We start from the raw sequence: 19,779 nt of genomic DNA, 5'->3' as shown, positions 1-19,779 counted from the left end.
AGAAGATGGGAGGGATAAATTGAGATTTGGGAACCCACGTCAATAAGTAAATCTACCTGTTTTCCTTGTATGCTACTATTAATAAAGTATAGGCCATTTCTCTCAATTATAGGAACTTTATCTAATCTGGTATTATCTTCGATTTCGTTCCTGCAAGTCGAAGACGATTTTAGTTTAAAACACTGTCTCGTTGTGGCTTGTAAAAGCAGTTGTCGCTTTCGTGATTATAACGACCACAAAACTTGCAAGCTGAGGTATTTGCATCGTCGCGATTAGCCTGATCTCGACGTTGAAACCTCTTGTTACCATTGCTTCTGAACTGGCCTCTTGAGTTCGATCGAAAGTTACCTCTGTGATTAGCTCTAGAATTATTATTATTTCTGTAGGAAGAGTTATTATTCCCCTTGTTGAAACCTCTGTTATGTGCGTTTTGATTAGCCGTTTTCGCAAATTCCAGCACATTTGAGCAAAGGTTGAAGAGAGAACTGGCGTTGATCTCTTCGTTCGAGTGCAGAGTTAACGTCGACATTTGTGACGAAAGTTTGTTTATTTCGTCACCAGAGGTAGCACTTGGAGCGTGTTCTACTCTGGGTACGGCTAGTGTCGCCGCGCAGCGGGCACTATCAGAACTCGGTATATGATGCATTCCTTGATACACTGTGTGGGAACTATTATTTACGAGAGCCGGATTGGACTGTAGACTTTGGACTTGTGGTGTCAATGGTGGGAGAGAAAAAGATGGACACTGGTTGTATGGTACAAAGTGCTGAGCTCGGTTGTGTGCACTACTGGGGAGGGGGGAATAGACCTGTGCATGCGGACAGCTGTGAAGTGGTGACGGGGTGAATGTCTGGGGCAAGCTCGCCTGAGCGATAGCCTGATCAATTTCCATTTTCTCTTCCAACATACGGGAATTAATTAATGACTGCTGGCGTTCGAAATTCTGTAGGTGGGCAATTAATTCTTCTGTTCTAGCAAAATGCTTGTTGGTTAAACAGCCAATGTATTTGGCTCGCAGTCCCGTGATGATGTAAGAGAGAGTTTGTTCTTCAGTGGCGTTCGGGAAGTATTGCTGGACGAATGCCTTTTTAGCAATAACGTAGGTGTGAATGGGTTCGCTTACCACCTGTTTTCTCTGGAGAATTATCTGTACAGGATCTGCTGACAAGTATGTTCCCCTAAATAGCGTACTTAGTTCGTCTTTGATATGGGTGTATGTCAAGTCTACAAAATTGGGTCGTTTCTGTATGTCATGAAAATAAGTTAAAGCGGTGTCCGTCAAAAATAAAGGTAACATCTCTTTACGCTTAGCTTCCGTCCATCCTGCGGCGTGTGCTACATTTTGAAACTTAAGGAAAAATGAGTCAATGTCCTTAGGGTCATTTCCGCTAAATGGTGCCGGGTATAATGCAGTTGGAATTTGGGTGGCCATGTTAGTCGTGGGAATTTCTACAGCTACGTTACCAGAATTATTAACAGTGTTAGAGGAAGTTGAAACGGGAGCCGGGGTACTCGCTAAGGGTTGGGGTCGGTTTCTGTCGGGTGTTGCTAGTCCAAGGACAAATTGAGGGTAATTTCTATTAGCAGACCTTAACCGTGTTAGTGGAGGGGAGGGAATTGGGGATAAAGGACGTGAATTTATTGGATTTGCCGTGATTGCAGTTGCTAACTCTATGATTTGGTCGAGGGAGGAATCTAGGTGTTCGTGCAACGCTATCTGTGACGTATTCATAAACGAAGGTTCGTCGTGCTGACCAAAGAACAAATGAAAGTATGGGTATACAGTTATTTATGTCATTAATATATCGCTGGTCAAAGAAGTATAAGCAAATGTTCTCATTCCTGTGTGAATGATGCTTGAATACATGTTATGCAGAAGAACTAGATTTTTGTTGAAAAAGGGGGGGGGGGCTCGGCATAAAAGAAAAAGAGGGGTTTTTCCATAGGGTAATACACAAAATTGTCACTGGGTCTGACGCATCTTAAGCGTACTGTGAGAGTATGAGTTGGAATTACTAAAAATTTACTTTAAAAATGCTCCCAAAGTGGGAGGGAGGGGGGGGGGAGAGAATAATTTAATGTAAAGCAATTCGCACAGGAGGGTACGCAATTGCAAAAAGGGCCTGAAGCAACTCCACCATGTTGTAACCCCGTTTCCTGGGGTTAGAGAGGTCACAGGGAAGTTTCATTTAAACATTTAGGTAGAGCTTAATAATGTCTGATGGCTGAACCTGCTCCGTAGGAGGGTAGAGATATGGAAAGTTGGAGTAAAAGGTTATTCACGCTTGTTCATACCTGGTAGATGTGTGTGATGTCTTGTCCTAATGCTTCTCGCAGACCGAATCGTGACAGTTCCAAGGTTCTATCCAGCGACCCTCAGTTCACCAAGCCAAGCGATCCCTTGCGCCTTGTAGCATGCTAGGCAGCGGTAACTCCGTGTTCCATCGTCGTAGTTAGAGTGTAACGTGTTGTAATCGGACTAGTTATCCATGTAGCGTCGATGAGTGTCAGAATCAAAAGAGAGCTAGCTCCGGGACGGAGCTTGCTTTTATAATCTCAGGCGTCGAAAGGTTGTTAAACCTTTCGAACACGATAGATCTTGTTTAGATCCACGCGTTTGCCTTCCAGTTCCTTGGTTTACGAAAGTTACAAGTTAGCGCATTCTTGAGATCGCTCGCTGGTCGGACAAGCGCAGGAAATGAACAAGCGTGAATATTAACATGACGAGGTTTTCTCGGTCTAATGGTCTCCATATCTCTACAATAGAGAAGCAAAATCCTATACTGAAACCAGCATGGCTAATAGTATTGTGTTATGCCTATTACGTAGTGTTTTGTAGAATAGAATAGAATAAAATATAATATAGGTTTATTTCAATATGAACCTTTGCGGCTGTACACACATTTCTATACATCGATTAAGTTGTTTATTCCCTTCTTCTTTTTTCCACCCATAACCTCTCTCCTTATGCCCTCACATGTTAAACTTTACCTTTCCTACTAATTGTGGGTTCTTCTGTCACTACAAAATATCAACCTGTTTTATTTTTCTCATAATTTTACACTTATAGCACTAGTTATTATATTGTCAAAAAATAAGCTTTCTGCACACCGCTCTCAGGCACTTTCCCTCCCGTCCCTCAACTTATTCGCTCTCTTTGTCCAGACGTAATGTAGGAAGGTTCCCAGGTCCCTTATTTGAGTTTCGTCCCTTCCAGCCATTTCCTCCCCGTAATGGCCCTCATTAACCCTTCCATTTTAGATTCGTTCATATCCCTTATGTATTTCCGTCTAGCCTCTGCTGTTTCTTTGCACTGGAGGAGAATGTGGAATCTCATCTCGTCTTCCCCACACATTGGACATTCTGCACTCCCGTCCTCTCTCATGCGCTTGAATTGTGCTCACCCCCCTAGCCTGAACCATGCCAAACCCGTCCTGTCACTCGCTCCACAGACGTCTACGTATTTTCGCCTTCCCATTGATTATCCCCATCCACGATTTGTGCCGTAGTTAAAGATACTTTACCCCCACATTCTGCCAAAATGTTTTGTTTGCTGATGTTTTCCAATCTGTCCCGTATGATCCCCATTTCCTGCATGCCCGCCCTCCCCTCAACTCCTTCTTCCCAAAACCACCCCAGCTTATGGTGTACAGTTCCTTCTTTATCATTGTTACCCATTGGCGTTCCTTTGGGTCATTGTTCTGCGCTTCTATCGCGAGTTTTTTTTTTAGATTTCTATCCCCCATATTTAGCAGTCTTGACCAATATTTGAAGCCTCTCATTTTTGCATCTACTTCCTCCCTATACTTTCCCATTTCCCCAAGAACCCCGCACGTTGCCGTACCCCTTCTCATCCCCAGAACTTGTTTTAGAATGTTTGCTTGTACGCAGTTTACAATTTCTGTTGCTCCCCAGACCCACAGTTCGACACAATAGAATAATGTGGCCTTGATTGTAGCCTCGTATACTCCCTCGAGTGTTCTGGTTGGTGTATTAGGAACTTTGTACTTTAATTTTTTAGTTTTACCCAGCGCGTATATAGCTTGTGCTTTGCTTCTTTGTGCCTGTCTTGTCCATTTACCCGACATTGTCATGACCATACCCAAGTAATCGTACTGTTTTACCCTCTCTATACGGCGTACGCTTTTAGAAGGAACATGAGTTCGGCCAATACCCAGCCAGTGCTACTGCGCTGTTGCCAAACTAACTGCTAGCGCAATGGTAGGACAGAAAATTCGCGATGTGTCCATTATTTTGATAATGCATGCACACTATATATGACTATGAGTACAGTGAAATAATATAGTGAATATTTCTACACAGGATTATAATATCATATCACTGTAGCATATACGAGAAACCCATACCTGAAAGAAGCTCTCGTCGTCTTCCTCGGTCTCCGTGTCACTGATTTCACTCCTTTCCGAGTCACTCTCCTAGAAGTTAATGATTAGATTTTACACTATGCTGTCTCGGGCCACTTCATTGTGAAAATCCTCTTCCTGAAGCTTTTCGACGTGCGAAGATTTATCACCAGCCGCTCTAAGGTTGTGCATTGTTCTCAAAAAATTAATTCTCGCGGCAACTATATCAACCCTTTCTAACAGAAATTTACGCCCATCGTTGTATTTTCTTATATTTGAAGCCCAAGCGTTTTAGTATTAACCCCATAGAAGTAGAGGAACCAGTGTAATTAATTCTTTCCCTCATGACGCACAAGTTTATTGATAGAGGGATATTCGCCGTTGTAATACATTTCAAATATTGTACGACGGAGTACATCTTTTTCGAAGTCATCTAAGCTAGTAACACTTTTCTGTTTTCTGACATGTTTCCCAGGAGATTTAAATAGGGGTTCACCGATTTCTGTTGTAGATGTTTTACCCTACCCTGTTTTACAATACGCGACACAGTATGAACACTTACACCATACGCTTTAGCCGTTAAGTTCTCTACTATGTGAAAACACTGTTTCAGCACGCACTTCTTCCGACGCCAATTCCTTGAAGTACGAATACACTTTAAAAATAATATGTCTCACTTGTGAATGTATTATTGTACAGTCACGGACAGTTCTGGATTGTAATGAATACATTGACTTTTAATGGAATCATTACAACCCAGCACTGTCCGTGACTGTACTCTTGGTGCCTGTACTCTTGGTTCCTGTACTCCTGGTGCCAGGTTTCGAGAGTGACATTATTTAAAATAAAATAAAAAAATTTAAAAAAAACACGGAACACACACTATTGCACGAAAGAGCTGTATTTAATCTTTTCACAAACTGTTCTTTGTGGCGCACGAGTGAACGATAAGCGAATAATTTTACACCGGCCTTGCTACGAAAACGCTGAACTCAAAGTGACCCAGACTTTCAATGTTCGAGAACGCCCAGAACAATGAAGGGTTATTGTTTATATCGAGACGAATTTAAGGCTCCTTCATACATTTGACGAAAGTCGAATCTGAGAAAGAAGAAGAAAAAAGGAGGGTCATGTGGGTTGGTTTTTGCGTGGCTTACTCTGTAACGTATCTCGGACGTAACCGAGTACGTCACGAGATTGGCAGTCTTCACAGTTTGCTTGGGTCTCAGCTTCTACTTCCTCGTAGAGCTCCGACACAGTAAATAGTCCCTAACGAACCTACACAAGTTATGTTAGAGAAACAGCGAAATGATTTTAAAAAAGTATAAAATATTACCTACACATGGAAACAGATCTTCATATGAGATCGTTGAAGGTAGGCATTTGCTGTTTACTGTTCACGGCTGACGGGAGGGCAGTTGGGGTGGGGGAGTACCTGAGGAGAAAGAAACACAATCGCTTGCAAGGGAGGAGGACGAAAATTTGTTTGTTGTGAAGCAGTTGACCGACCATCTGGCGCGCAGGCGAGCAAAGAAAGCAAACATGAATTATCGTTCTTTTAACACGTAACGAATTTTTCATGGATAGTAAATCCGTAATTTGATGACAAAAGATTCTCAAACATTCATGAAATGGAAGATAGTAAACACAGCCGCGCTTTCATGTCTTGAATCTTGGATATATCATTATGTGGGAGAGGCAGGAAGGGGAAAAGGTACTTTCTCTCTCTCTCTCTCTCTCTTTAATCTTCCATAAAGAGCAATGAAAGAAAAATCGAAAACTGTTCCTGTTTTGTACCTACAGTTCCTAAATAGAAATTACAATTTTTGTAACTATAATTGGCTTGCGCAGAATTTTGTCGCGAGGTGTTTCAAGTTTGTTTAGTTTTAGTATTTATAGTAATAATAACAATACATTGTTTTTTGATTGATTGATTGATTTGCTTTATTTTACTTCGCCTTTTGTGCCACTTTCGGCTAATTTGCGAAGATGGTGATGATATGATGAATGAACACTCACATACAGTGGCGCAGGAACGGGGGGGGGGGGTACAGGGGTACATTATACCCCCAAATTTTTAAAGGGGGTACTGTACCCCCGTAAATCGAGTTGTAACCCCCTTTGGTGATTTTACAGCAGACGGAAGGTGCTACTGTTAAAAGAACCTATTTTCAATTCTCCCAATAAAAAAAGTGTATCCTATATTGTTTATAATTTATGAGCATTATCTTTCTTACCACAGAAATTCAATCCATTGCAAACTTATTCTACTACATTGTGCTTGCTACTAGTTAGTTCATTGACCTGTGTTCTTGGTAACCTCCTTAAGGAGATGAAAATTGTTTAAAATTTGTGTGGAACGATGGAACCATATTTGCTCTCAGAAAATCATGCTGCAGACGAATGCTAAAGAAGTGGTCTCGTCGATTCGAAGATAAGATACAAATCTTCATCAGAAGAGTATATGACTGACTCCATTTTCTTTTGAATGTTTAAAATGTAATTTTTCGAAACGAAATATTTACACAAACGAGACGAGACACGACAGACCAACTTGGGGGTACAATGTACTCCTGTACCTCACCCATATTTTTCATAACTTTGTAAGATGGTGTACGGAAAACTATACTTAAACGTATATTTTAAGATATTTTTTTGGAAATAGAGTTCCGATTAGCCAATTTGAGCATGAAGTGAATCTAGAATAAGTTTTAATAACTTCAGAGTGTAAACCGAAACAAAAATAAGCACAAACAAGAACGAGAAGGACCTCGCCACACAGGAGATGAGATGAGATGAGGCTGTGACAATTCTCGACTCATCGCATAGCGATATTTTTTTCCTAGACATTTAAACAGGATTCAATTTGCGACTTTATCAGGGGGACTTATTTTTACCTATGTATTAGGGTATACTTATAATTGGATATTAATTGCTTATAATCTAATTGTGATATCGAATGCAACACAAACACAACGCCATTTTAAGTTAAACCCTGAAGTCAAACTGTACATTACATTAGTCAGATGAATGAACGACATAATTGAGATTCACTGCAGGTTCTATTGGTATATTTTGGATTGGGTGGATTCACAAGGTGTTTGATTCATTTATTTTATTTATTTTACTTCGCATATCTGCCACTTTTGGCTAATCGCGAAGATGAGGATGAGTGATGATATGATGAAATTGATATACACTCACAAATAACACCCATGCCCAGGCCGGGATTCAAACCTAGGTCCTCTGACGTCATATCGCGCTATGCTAACCCCCATCGTCACGGAGGCCGGCGAGCTGGGAATGCGTTTTGGATTTTCTCTGCAGATGCGAAAATCTTTAACTGTGACGCGCACATGCTTTTGCTTACATTAAAGTTTACCTTTTCACATAAACGAGAAATTGACATGTCACCCAAAAACACACGCATGCACCTGCATTTAATACCATTACATATGAAAATAAACCTTGGCCGGCTCTTCATATTGTCCACCAACGATTGAAAAGAAGAAAAAAAGTCTTGAGCATATAACTTTCCTTGTTTCCTCCGAGATCTGAAGGATTTCGGTTTTGTATATGTAATGATAAAGTGCTTGTAGAGTGTCATTAGGTACAGCTAATTGTAATTATATAAGAAATAAATGCTTTGTCAAATGTTTCACAAATATTTCAAACTTAGACTTCTTACGAGTTGATCGGGAACCATCTCAACTCGAGTTTTATTTTCTTTTTTAATACAACGCCCTGTAGGTGTCTGAGAAAATACCAAATACATGGCTTCTCAAAGGCATTGGATGTGGTACACATCTGCCATAAACTGTTTAAGATATTTTTATGCGTAGCTATGGCACTTTAAAATTAGAATGAAAAGAACTGAAGTGGAACTCCATAAGTATTATATATTTAATAATGTAATTTCTATATCCATTGGGTGGGAGATGATTATTCCTGGTTGGGGTGGCTCAAGATCCTCCTCATCCCCTTTAATCTCAACCTGCATTAAAATGAATAGATGTATCTTTGTTCGCAATTTTCACATTTAAAACTCCTGATTTTCCGTTCCGTTAAATTAAAACAAACCCCGAACGAGGTCCAGAGCTTTATATGTTTCAGAATTTTTATCTGGTTTTAAAATCTGTTTGTTTTTCTTAGAATTAAAAAAAACAAAACAAGAAAAAAATATTTATGCAAAATATGCATTAAATAACAGGACATTCGTGTGTGTTGTTCTAAAATATAATATTTCACATAGTGTTGCCCACGAGACGAGACTTTGGCCTGTCTCGTCTCGTGGAGTCTCGTGGAAATGCTGTCTCGTCTCGAAAATATTCGTTTGTCTTATGACACATGATCAATCTCGTCTCGTCTCGAATTTTTAAAAGCCTGTCCCGTCTCGTCCCGTGGGCAACACTAATTTCACATTCTACTTAGATATCAAGGACGTATTTAAGGGGGGCTTCCTGATCCCCCTCCCCGAAAGACTTACCAAGTAGTAAAAGTAAATAATCAAAATATTGTTTAGCTTTTGTTCGATGATTATTTCCGCTGAACTTATTGGAACGCAAGGAATTTGACGCATACAGCTTTGAAGGGTTCCAAATATTTATGGACACTACTAATATCATCCATAAAATATTAATCAGGAACTTTACTTTTCATTAATTGGATCCAACTCCTTTTTGTTATTTAATAAATATTCAATTATTTTTCTATTTGACATTAAATTCCTTGCCAGGGCAGTTGTTTTTATACAAATCTTGGCGATCTTAACTACACGTAAGCTAGATAATGAATACGTGCTGTTATATCTATATTATTTTACTATATTTTACCTATTCATGTAATAATAATAATTCATTATTTATTAATTTACATATTTAATTAATATTTTAATTTAATTAAATATAATAATAGTAATTATTGTTGTGACACTTGGTTTGAAGTAGTATCTGTGTGTGTGTGTGTGTATATATATATATATATATATATATATATGGGGGAGGGTGAATTTTGTACCCCCCAAATGCAAAACGTTCCTGCGCCACTGCTCATATACAACGATGCCCAGGCTAGGATTCGAACCCGGGACCCCTGACGTCGTACCGCGATGTGCTAATCACTCCGCCACGGGAGCCGGCAATACATTCTTTTTATTATAACATTTATTAACAATAGTAATCTAATAATATGAACTGTTTATATTTTCGTGTGACACTAGTTAGTTTAAAACAGAGCACGAATTAAACATTTCTTCAGTTTGCCCAGTCAGTGATCACAACAGGTTCATTGAATGGACAGTGTTCCATAAGATATACACATATCGTTCTGATCATGTACAATTAACTACACGTGTGCTAAAATTGTAGTTTTACAACTTTGTTTTTACAACGAACAACGCTCACACTGGAAGAGCAAAGTTGTGCGTTACTAAATTAGTAGTCTTTCTGTATTATTTTCTGCAGATAAAGTTTATTTCGTGGTGAAGAGTAATGAATGGGATGATGAGAACAGACATTGCCATCTACATCGCAGGGAACGGAGTAGACTGGTTTTTCTCGAGGTACATTTATTTTTCTTGCTTAAGTAACAGTTTCTTATGTAGATATACCGGGTGGGCCAGACTCAATTAGGCAGCTTTTGATTAGATGTTATTTTTATTTTTCTTCATTTTATTTTTATTGACAAATGTTAACAATTCCAACGGCTACAAAATTGTTACAAAAATGGAATCACACACATATAAGTAATTGATTTTTAAGATAGTGGTCGACCTGGGCACCATCTAAGTCAACACAGGCTTGTAGACGCAAAGCAACATTTTCACACGCCTTCCTACACATGTTAACCCGAACATTCTTGAACTCCTGAACAATTACCTCACGCATATGTTGCTCACTGTCAATGGGATTAGCGTACACCTTGTGTTTGAGGTAACCCCAATGGAAAAAGTCTGGTGGGTTGATGTCGGGTGATCGGGCTGGCCAGTCCACAGGCCCTCGATGGCCAATCCAGCGATCAACCTCGTTCACAGCATACCGTATGATGCAGCCATCTATCGACAACAAAATGTACTTTCCAATTTTTCCGTATGCTGTTGGATTTATTGGTTACTAATGTTCGAAAACTGCCCAATTGAATCTGGCCCACCCTGTATACTATTCCAATTTTTGCTTATTTGAAGTACAAATAACAAGGAAAGAAAAAAATTCTGACAAACAGGTAAAAAATTACTGGGCTACAAAAAATAGAAAAATCATACACGGACACAAACAATGAGCTTCTTAAATATTCATGAACAGCAGTGCACGTAGATACACTATGTAATACAATAAGAACAAATACATACATGACAACGAAATTCTCACAATAATTGGAAAGCGCCCTGTGTTTCTGTACATTACGTTACATAAGCTATTAATACTTTGCGAACAATTTATATGACAAAATCAGTCTCAAAGGTAAACATATTCGCTGTTGCTATACAAAACGCCTCCTGTGCACTGCAATACATAAATAAGATCAAATTCATGAAGAAATTAGCCTCTAAATACTTACTATAGTAAAATCTGTTGCTGTATGTTATGTGTAGGCCTCCCAGAAATAACTACTTCCAATTATGCCACAAACAGTGCATACGTTACCTACAAAGGTTACCTCGTTTAGAAAGATTCTCCTTCTTGATCAGTTTGCCGGTGTTTTTTTTCTTCCCTTCTATTTTGGGCTTGGATTATTCTCGTGGGATTTCGGATCTGCATTGAACATGTGTGCCGTGGATAGACAAGTTTTCGTAGTAGACACTCAACATAGAATTGTTGTAGCTGCGTTTCCATATTCTTCTTCCAGAATTGATCATATCTCTGGATGTATTCTATTTTAACACCTTTCTGTGTCCACAGACCAAAGATACAGTACCTTCTCCGTGTAATAATTACTATTACCCTACACGTGGTAATAGTAATTATGTGTGGTGTTCACGATCTTGGCGTTAAGCTCTTCGTCAAATTTCCAGAAAGTTACTTTCTTCGTCTTGACGGCATGTGCAGGTGTTACATGTTTGACAGAAAAGGGACACTTAATTTCGATAATTGCATAACGAAATAAATGTTAGATACAGTGAAGTTTCTGATAGATATTGTATACATATTTATGAGTTGTAGTATCCATAAACCTTCTTTGTAATATCATTCAAAGCCGTGCTATCCCAATATAATCCCTGCCTTCCAATAAGTTCAGTCTCTTCAGATAAAGCTAACAACCATCATATACAACAAATGCTAAACGAGTATTGTTATTATTTTATTACTTGGTAATCTTTTCGTTTGGGGGAGGGTGTCCAGACGCCCTAAATAATTCCTTTATGTCTTTCAAAGCCTTATGATCTCAATCCTAATCATTGCCTTCCAAAATATTCAGAGTAAAAATAGTAGTACTTGATAAGTATTTCGGGTGCTATACTTCAAAGCCGTATTAGGGTAAAGACCCCGAATATGAGACCCTTTTGGTAGAATTCGATTTACTTGTTAATTAAAGCATAAACGATTAATGCTTTTTTAAAAATATATTTTGTAGGGAGTCTATTTTATGATACAATGTATTGGAATATATAAAAAAGTAACAATCATAAATTATAAACAAAAAAGTGAACACAAGTGCTACTGAGCTATTTTTATAGGGGGTACCGAATAAGAGACCCCGACCTTGTTTGGGTTATATAAATCATTTGAATCTTTGAACTAAATTATTCTTGAACTAAATGAACTAAATTATTTTCTTACCCAACTATAATTGAAACAAAATAATTTTTACACCATGTTTAAAAAGATTAAACTTTTGTAAAGAAGAAACTGACTATTTTTACCATGTTAAAAATACAAAACAAAATGTTCCTTGTATGCTATCCTAGTAGCTGTCCTGTTGTCACCAAAATTGGTTCACTTCAAATGAAACTGTGAAAAGACCTACATTGTGTTACACATGAAGTAGCTACCTGGTAGAAACGAAGTTCATCATGTGTTTACTTTCGATTTTTGCACATCGGACACACAAATGTGTCATCTGCACCACAATCAGCATGAGCCCACTTGTAACAACGTGTGCACTTTACCCACTCTTAACCACATTGATCTTTGGAATACGATGAACTACAAAATACACATTCTGTATCATATTCATCTTCATCTAATTCTAAACTGTCAGGCGATTCTGATAATGAGAAATATTCTTCCGACTCATCTGTGGATTCTTCATATTTCTTTATACAACCTTCCTCTTCTTACGTGAAGTAGAACGCGAGTAATCTGATTGCTGCTTTTTCTGGACCTCAGTAGGCTTCCTACTGTGAGTGCCTGTAACACCCCTACCAAACAGGTTCTTCTTCACTTCCTTCTTACATTTCATCGAATTGTCTGCAAGTCTTCTTTTGTATGGTGTTGTTGTTATAACTACTGGTTGAATCACTACGCGAGATTTCCCGGAGTTGGTTTGAGATGGGCTGTCTAGTGTGGGTAGTGGCTCAATGTCTTCTGGAATTACAATGGCATCGTCATCAGAGGTGGTACTGTTTGAAGACTGCGTAACCTGAATAGGACTGCATTCAGGCTCCTGTTCCTGTTCAAGTTGGCCTAACCTGCTGCAGCTTGGTTGGGGTTCCACTTCACTTTTGGGTAGTTCAACTGACTGACCTGTCACATTCCGCTTTCCTTTTTTAGAGCTGACAGAGTGTATTGCAAAATCTTCATCACAAAAAATGCATCAATTGCAAGGGAAAAAAAACAGTCTTTCGAAATGCATTAACGGATGTTTCCATAGTAGCAGCTCTGTTGTATGCACCTGACAATATTCTGGCAATTTTAGTTATTTTTAGTGGTTTTCCTCTATTCTGACGCAACCATGTTTCAACTTCTTGCGGCTAAAATGTTTTGAAGGGAAACATATCACTGTAACACTGATATTCCTGAGTCGTCCACATTAAAAAGTCTGTGTGGTTTGTTTTGAATCTTCTCCAGTTCCCCTTCAAAAATATCAAAGAAGGCACTCACACTATCGGGATTGAATCCTTTAATATGGGCAAATGCCGTTGGTTCTGGACTCCGCATAGACAGTTCGGGGTAACGCTTCAGAAAACCTCGCAGCCATTTCTTGCCCTAAGCGAACACTCACTAATGTCTCAGGTGTCTTCCCTTTGTCTTTCACGTAACGTTCTAGTGTTCCTTTGGGGACTCAGAAATAACGTGCAGCTTTCTTATAACTCAATTCGCCACTTCGAACATAATCTACAGCCCTTATCATGCTTTCTGGGCTCCACTTCTTCCTTTGGGATGAGGCCGCTCCCTGAAACAAAGAAATGAACATTTTCATAATAAATCCTAGGCTATAGGGCTATAGGCCTACACATTTCTAAAATACTTGTTCACATTTTATTAATCTAATTATGAGTAAATTGGGTTAAATTTAAAAATGAGTGGGTCCAAAACATTCATCCAACAATTGAAGTACTTTATGGTTTTGTGTTTTCTTTCGTTAGAAAAAAATACGTCATTGAATTTATTAAAAATTGCAATACTTTGCCTTCAAGTTTCCTTCCCAAAAATATCGTCCGATGTAGTTCGTTATTTTGTGTAAAAACTACAAGAATATTCTATTCATTACATATAACAAAAGGTAAAGATTAATAACCATTTCATTTGTAACATAATTGCAACTTAACTCCCAAATTAGGAAAAGCAATGATGAAAATCAACGTAAAATATTAGATATATTTTGTGACTACTAATATGAGACCCTTCATTATTATGGTAGTCCTATTATGAGACCGGTCTCATATATTGAACCTCTTCCAGGTCTCATAATAGGACCTTCGCAGGGTAAACAAATGAACAACGCTGTCTCTCTTACAAGTGGACGAAAACTAGCAACTAATTACATGGTACAACACACACACTCACCACTACGAAATACAGTAAAAAGGGGATCAGTAACAACTTACCTTAACCATTTTCAGCAGCTGGTTTCCAAACGGCAGCAAAATTTTCACGAGCACGTTTTCTTTTTCACATTCGCAGCGTCACCAACTTTACACATAAAGAGCTCAAGTGACTTTCAGTGCTATGACGCGATTCCTCCTTGTGTTTCAGCTTCTTTCCGCTATGGTGCAGCTCTTTGTTTACGAGATACATGGGGGTCTCATTTTAGGTGCCTATCCTCATATTCGGGGTCTTTACCCTATATTTATAGCTATAATCCTTCCTTCCAATACGCGTTCAGAGGAAATTATCCATCTAAGATGCAAAAATTGCTAAAGGAGTATATTTACATTATTTAATTTTAGTACTTAATAATCCTTCGGGGTAGTACGGACCCCCAGCAAACGTGTTCTACGTATTATAGCGTAATATTTGCCAAGGAGACCGGTTTAATTCAATTACTCAAAATAACGTTACTGGCTTACGTACGTACAATGTAAACGTCTAATGGAAAGCTATAAATACTTCCCCATTTGATGATGTAGTAAACGGATAGGTATTATTTATATTTCATTCTGAAACCTTCCACAATACGTGAACCTTCCACAAGACGATTTTCTCGGAACCCACTTCTTGCACCAAACCTCTTTGCTTGTTGCCGTCACCCATATTTTGCAATTGAACACGTCCAGTTGACGCATGCACACTTCCCTGTCACTTGCGATCGTGTTTTGTCTTCACGAGCTATTTTGTTGTATCCCTCCGCGTTCTACTGTGGGCGGGGTTTAGAACGCTTCTCACTATCTGCACGAGGTGTCGCTACAGTGCAGGGACACTTTTACGTATTGCAAGGGTTTCGTTTTCCTCAGACAGTCTTAAAATAGGAAAATTGACTTTTACAGTGATGATGTTAATGTGAAGTACAATGAACATTGCATTTCCCCAACAAAACAGTTTTCCATAAGCTTGTGTGGTTAACGAGATAATTGCATGTGAAAATTACGGTTTTCCCCATTTTTATGCCCAATTTACTTATTAAGTAGGGTCTTTTTTTAAATTTCTGCTTTGTAGGAATTACGCAGCCATATTTTCTGAAGGATAGAAAACAAACCCCGAGATCCTATCTTTGCTCGTAACTGAAAAATCTGCCCACAACGGAACGTCTGCACTGCGCGTTTTCGTCGCGGTATGAAGGAGCCTTAACACCCACAGTTTTCCCTCGACACAACAACTCAGCTGCGTCAACACGGTGGCAACAAAGAAAACAGGCGGAAGAAAATGAAAGGTGATGTTTCCCTTGTTTCTTCAAGGAACGATTACTCCGGCTGTAGGCGACGGAAATTCATGGGACTTGGACAGTCAGGTTCAAAATGTCTTTCCCCATCTTATGATGAACCTTAAAGTGGCGAGTTTTTGAAAACTTCTTGCGCGGAATAAAAATACAGAACACGACTTTTAACTTCCGCGCCGCAGTCTCCTAACCGTACAACGTTGCACTCCTGCCATTGGCTGATCGCCACGCACACCATCTGCGTGGCCCCGCCCGATATCGCTTCTAAAAGCGTGCGTCGTATAGTTGTCCCCATCCCCATATTCCCATTGGCCGTATCTACAGAGTACGTACCCAGTCTTAAACACCATGACTTTCGTTTTCGTAATATTAACTCGGAGAGCCCATTTCTTGCAGTACATATGCAGCCCGTCTAACCCTTCCTGTAGCCCTTTTATTGTACTAGAACTTACCACCAGGTCGTCTGCATACAGTAATAGTAGTATTTTTGTGTCCGCGATCGAGAAAGGTTGCGTGTCCTTCTGTGATATTTCTTCTACCATATATCTTTCTTCCTTTCCTTCTCCACGACGCTCGCTCATTCTTTCTGTCACCTTGTTTCTCGTAATGTATATTTCGAGACTTCAGACGATGACGTTACTTGCTGTTCAGAATGAGACGAGTTTTTATAAATCGAGACGATATCGAAGATGAGACGGGCTCTTACTACAGACAAGACCGAGAACGAGCGAGATCTCGTCACGAAAAATGCAATACGCGATTCTACCAAGTCTCGTCTCGTCTCGATACCACCCCTAATTGTGACGTACCGTATACATAACACTGCAATTATGTCGGTTCTATTGGTAGAAATAAATAACTTAAATATTCAGGTCTTACTTTCAATTAGTAGTACAAAATTGCGTACACATATTTCCCTCCTTAAATGGGCCTATAAAAAAAAACAGATTTTTGTTCCTTAGTCTCAAGTATAGATGTCCTACATAATCACATTATTATAATTAAAACAATTATTTTATATATTTCGTATTATTACCTAATAGCAATAAGCAGAACACGTTGAAGGCTAAAACTAAAAATTATGGGAAGCTGATAGAAGTTTCTAAATTGCTGTTCCTTTTCACATCCGATGTGCCACTGGTGTGACGTTCAATATATTTATATTAGTTGCAAAACTAGGCATGTTCAATGTCTAGGAAAGTAGAAATTTTAATGTCCAATAACGTTTTCAATCATAATTCCCTTTTGTTTACTTTTCATTGAATTTTGACACAATAGTGAAGGAATTTACATTGTTTCATGTAAAATTATATTTTCACTTCACGATTTCATTCTAAACAAATGTTGTACATTAACGTTATTGATGAACATATTTGAACACGATTTTTATATGGAACTTTGTTAAGAATGTGAATTCATTAATTTTGTGTCAAAACAATACACAAAGTTAGAAAAAACTATTAGATTATTTGCTTAACTGGAAGCACCAGCGTCCTCTATACTCATAATAGACCGCACGAAAACAATTTATTTTTCTGGCTAGGGGGCCCTTCCGCCATCCCATTATCCTCAATGAATAAATCATATTATGTGCCCGAGTTGCCCCTCCCAAGAATCGCATCTGACTCTAGTTATGCATCAATATATTTATTTCGCCTTTACAAGCTATGCTCATTTCCTTTTCGAAAATTAGGAAGTGGTATTGTCAATTTAACCACTGGAAAGCAACGTTGAAGTTATTTTTAATCTTAATTTGCATTGCTGTTACTCATTTGTATGCAAAATATAAATCATGGAGTTCACAGAACACCAGATGCATTACAAATACGTCCTTAAACCTGAACACATTTATGGATAAAAATTACCCCATGCCATTCTGTTACTAAATTTAGAAATTCTTTATTCATGGGCGAAGTTCAGCCTGTGGCTGCTTTATTAAGGATATTACAGGATAGTGCGAAGAGCTATAATGTCGTTACGTTACAGTAGTAACCACAGCCAGGTCGTAAGTTGCACATGGTAGTTATTCCATTGGAAATTGACCTTCCTCGCAGAACAAATTGTCATGACGTGCATTGGGCGTAACGTAGTTCGGGTATCTTTTACACCAGTTATTTTCAACACCTGAGGGAAGAGAGTTGCTAAGAGAAAAAGGTGCATTATCGCAGAAATGAGGCGAAGGGGGACAGGCCCACAAATACCCCAACAACATTCGTTACAGTATATTGGTCTATTATAATACCATGTTTTCTCAAAAATTCAAAGCTAACAAACCATATGCATGTAACCACGAAAAATTAGCGTTATTGAATTATAAAAAGAAGCCTACAAGCTTAGTATATTTATAAAACCATAGTATAACACACTATCTAACTCTCTAGCTTTCTTAAACCCGAAAGTTTATGGTTGCAGCAACACAAGCCTTTCATCTGTCCCTATCCCTGGGAAAGATCAATCCAATCATTTCTATCCTTACCGATTTCTTTTAGCCTAGGCGTTCCTACAGGTCTCTTACCATCAGGTTTCCCAACAAGAATCCTGCAAACTCTTCTTTCCTCTCCCATTCGTGCCACATGGCCTGCCCATCTAAGTCTTCTTGATTTTTCTATTCTAATAATATCTGTACAGAAATTTTAAAAATGTGTAATTCTACATTATGTAACCTTCTCCACTCACCTCATCCCTTTTAGGTCCAAATATTTTCCTAAGGATTTTATTTTGAAATATTCTTAATTTATGATCCTCTTTCACACCACATTTACATTTAATTTTGATAATATTTCCTTATCTTTTCAGGAACAATGTCTGAAGTGAACATGGTCATTAAATAAATATTCACCACTCCAAGATGTCATCTTCGTTATTTATTTGAGTGAAAGTTGTAAACTACATTTTCCATCAGAATAAACCTATTTCGATTTGTATTTTTCTTGTACTATCAAACTTTTACAATAAACATATTTATTAATTTGTACTATTGTTTGCATTTTATAATATATTGCAAAATAAATTATTATATCTATGCTACTATATCTTTAAAACGATTGTGTTAGTTCTTAACGGCATTTCTGGTTCATGCAACGTGTTACTTTGGTTTATTGAAATTGAATACTAGGTCTGGAAAACACAAGCTATAGGATAGAGAAATTTGGTTTTCTTTGTCGGGCCTTGTACAGGCTTGCCGACGCAGGTTAAACATTTGCAGCGAAACAGTAGAACTCTCAAGGTGTATTAAGTACTGAGTCCAATTAATATCATTTTTTTTCTACTTCACTACTTGCCCAAAAAACAATAAATCGCACACAGCGGTGTGTAAAACTAAAAAAGGTAAGGAATTGTATGCTCACTGTTACCACTTTTATAAAATTTGACAAAAGCAATTTGCGATTCAAATTATCCCACATGCCATCTGGTGAGATTTGTGGAAACTACTGTGCGTATGACACTATGATGTATCGAAGTCATTTGAAATATGGGGAAAGTGCGAAGTGTTCAGTTTCAGTTATGTCATTATATATTGAGAATTTTTTCCCCCCTGAAAACTGGAAGCCAGTTCTTCTGTGGGGCAGACCCATCTTGGTCCCTCTTTAGCATCTCAAATATTTTTCCGGTTTCTCCACAATATACTGCAAAATTATCTATATTTTGGAGCTGTGGTGCTCTATTCTGAAGGGCGTCTGACTGCCACGCGAGATTTGATTTGGTTTGATTCCGAGGGTGGCTGGACTAAGCTCGGAATTTTGTCCGATCTTGTCTTTGCATAAAGCGGCTCTGGAGTTCACCCAGACTAAAATAAATAGGTACCTGGGAGGTAAAAAATCGGAGATGTGAAAGTTTTGATTACATATGCTATTGTAAAGGAGCATCAGAAATTCCCGCAACTAGAAGAACGTCAATAATCAACTTCCTACACATACTAAAAAAAAGCTTTAAAAGTGGTAGGACTGTATCAGAAAATATCACACCATGAAACTTATATTTGTTTTTTGACATCGAAAGTATCCTATTGTTTATCCAAATATTTCTATGCATTTATGTTCTGTTTTGTTTACTTTTACGTCCCTTTTCTACCTCATGGTTTAATCTCGGCGATGACGATGAAAGGATGAGTCGGCTAAAACGATGATGCATCCATGCCTTGACTATAGTTTGAAGTTGGGAC

General features: G+C 38.4%; 1 protein-coding gene across 1 annotated transcript in view; it reads left to right on the top strand.

Annotated features, from left to right (window-relative positions):
* LOC146004222 (uncharacterized) overlaps positions 1 to 18,589 on the top strand; it is a 31,799-nt gene extending 13,210 nt beyond the window's left edge. The window contains exon 3 of the mRNA XM_083142895.1: positions 18,414 to 18,589. Within this exon, the coding sequence (XP_082999021.1) occupies positions 18,414 to 18,426 (13 nt within the window). The 3' untranslated portion in view covers positions 18,427 to 18,589. The remainder of the gene's footprint in view (positions 1 to 18,413) is intronic.
* The last annotated feature ends 1,190 nt before the right edge of the window (positions 18,590 to 19,779 follow it).

This window comes from Lepisma saccharinum, chromosome 21, assembly GCF_977018435.1.
Source record: "Lepisma saccharinum chromosome 21, izLepSacc3.1, whole genome shotgun sequence".
Taxonomy (NCBI): Eukaryota; Metazoa; Arthropoda; class Insecta; order Zygentoma; family Lepismatidae; genus Lepisma; species Lepisma saccharinum.
The sequence above is the reverse complement of the archived record's forward strand: the minus strand, read 5'-3'. Positions and strand labels throughout refer to the sequence as shown.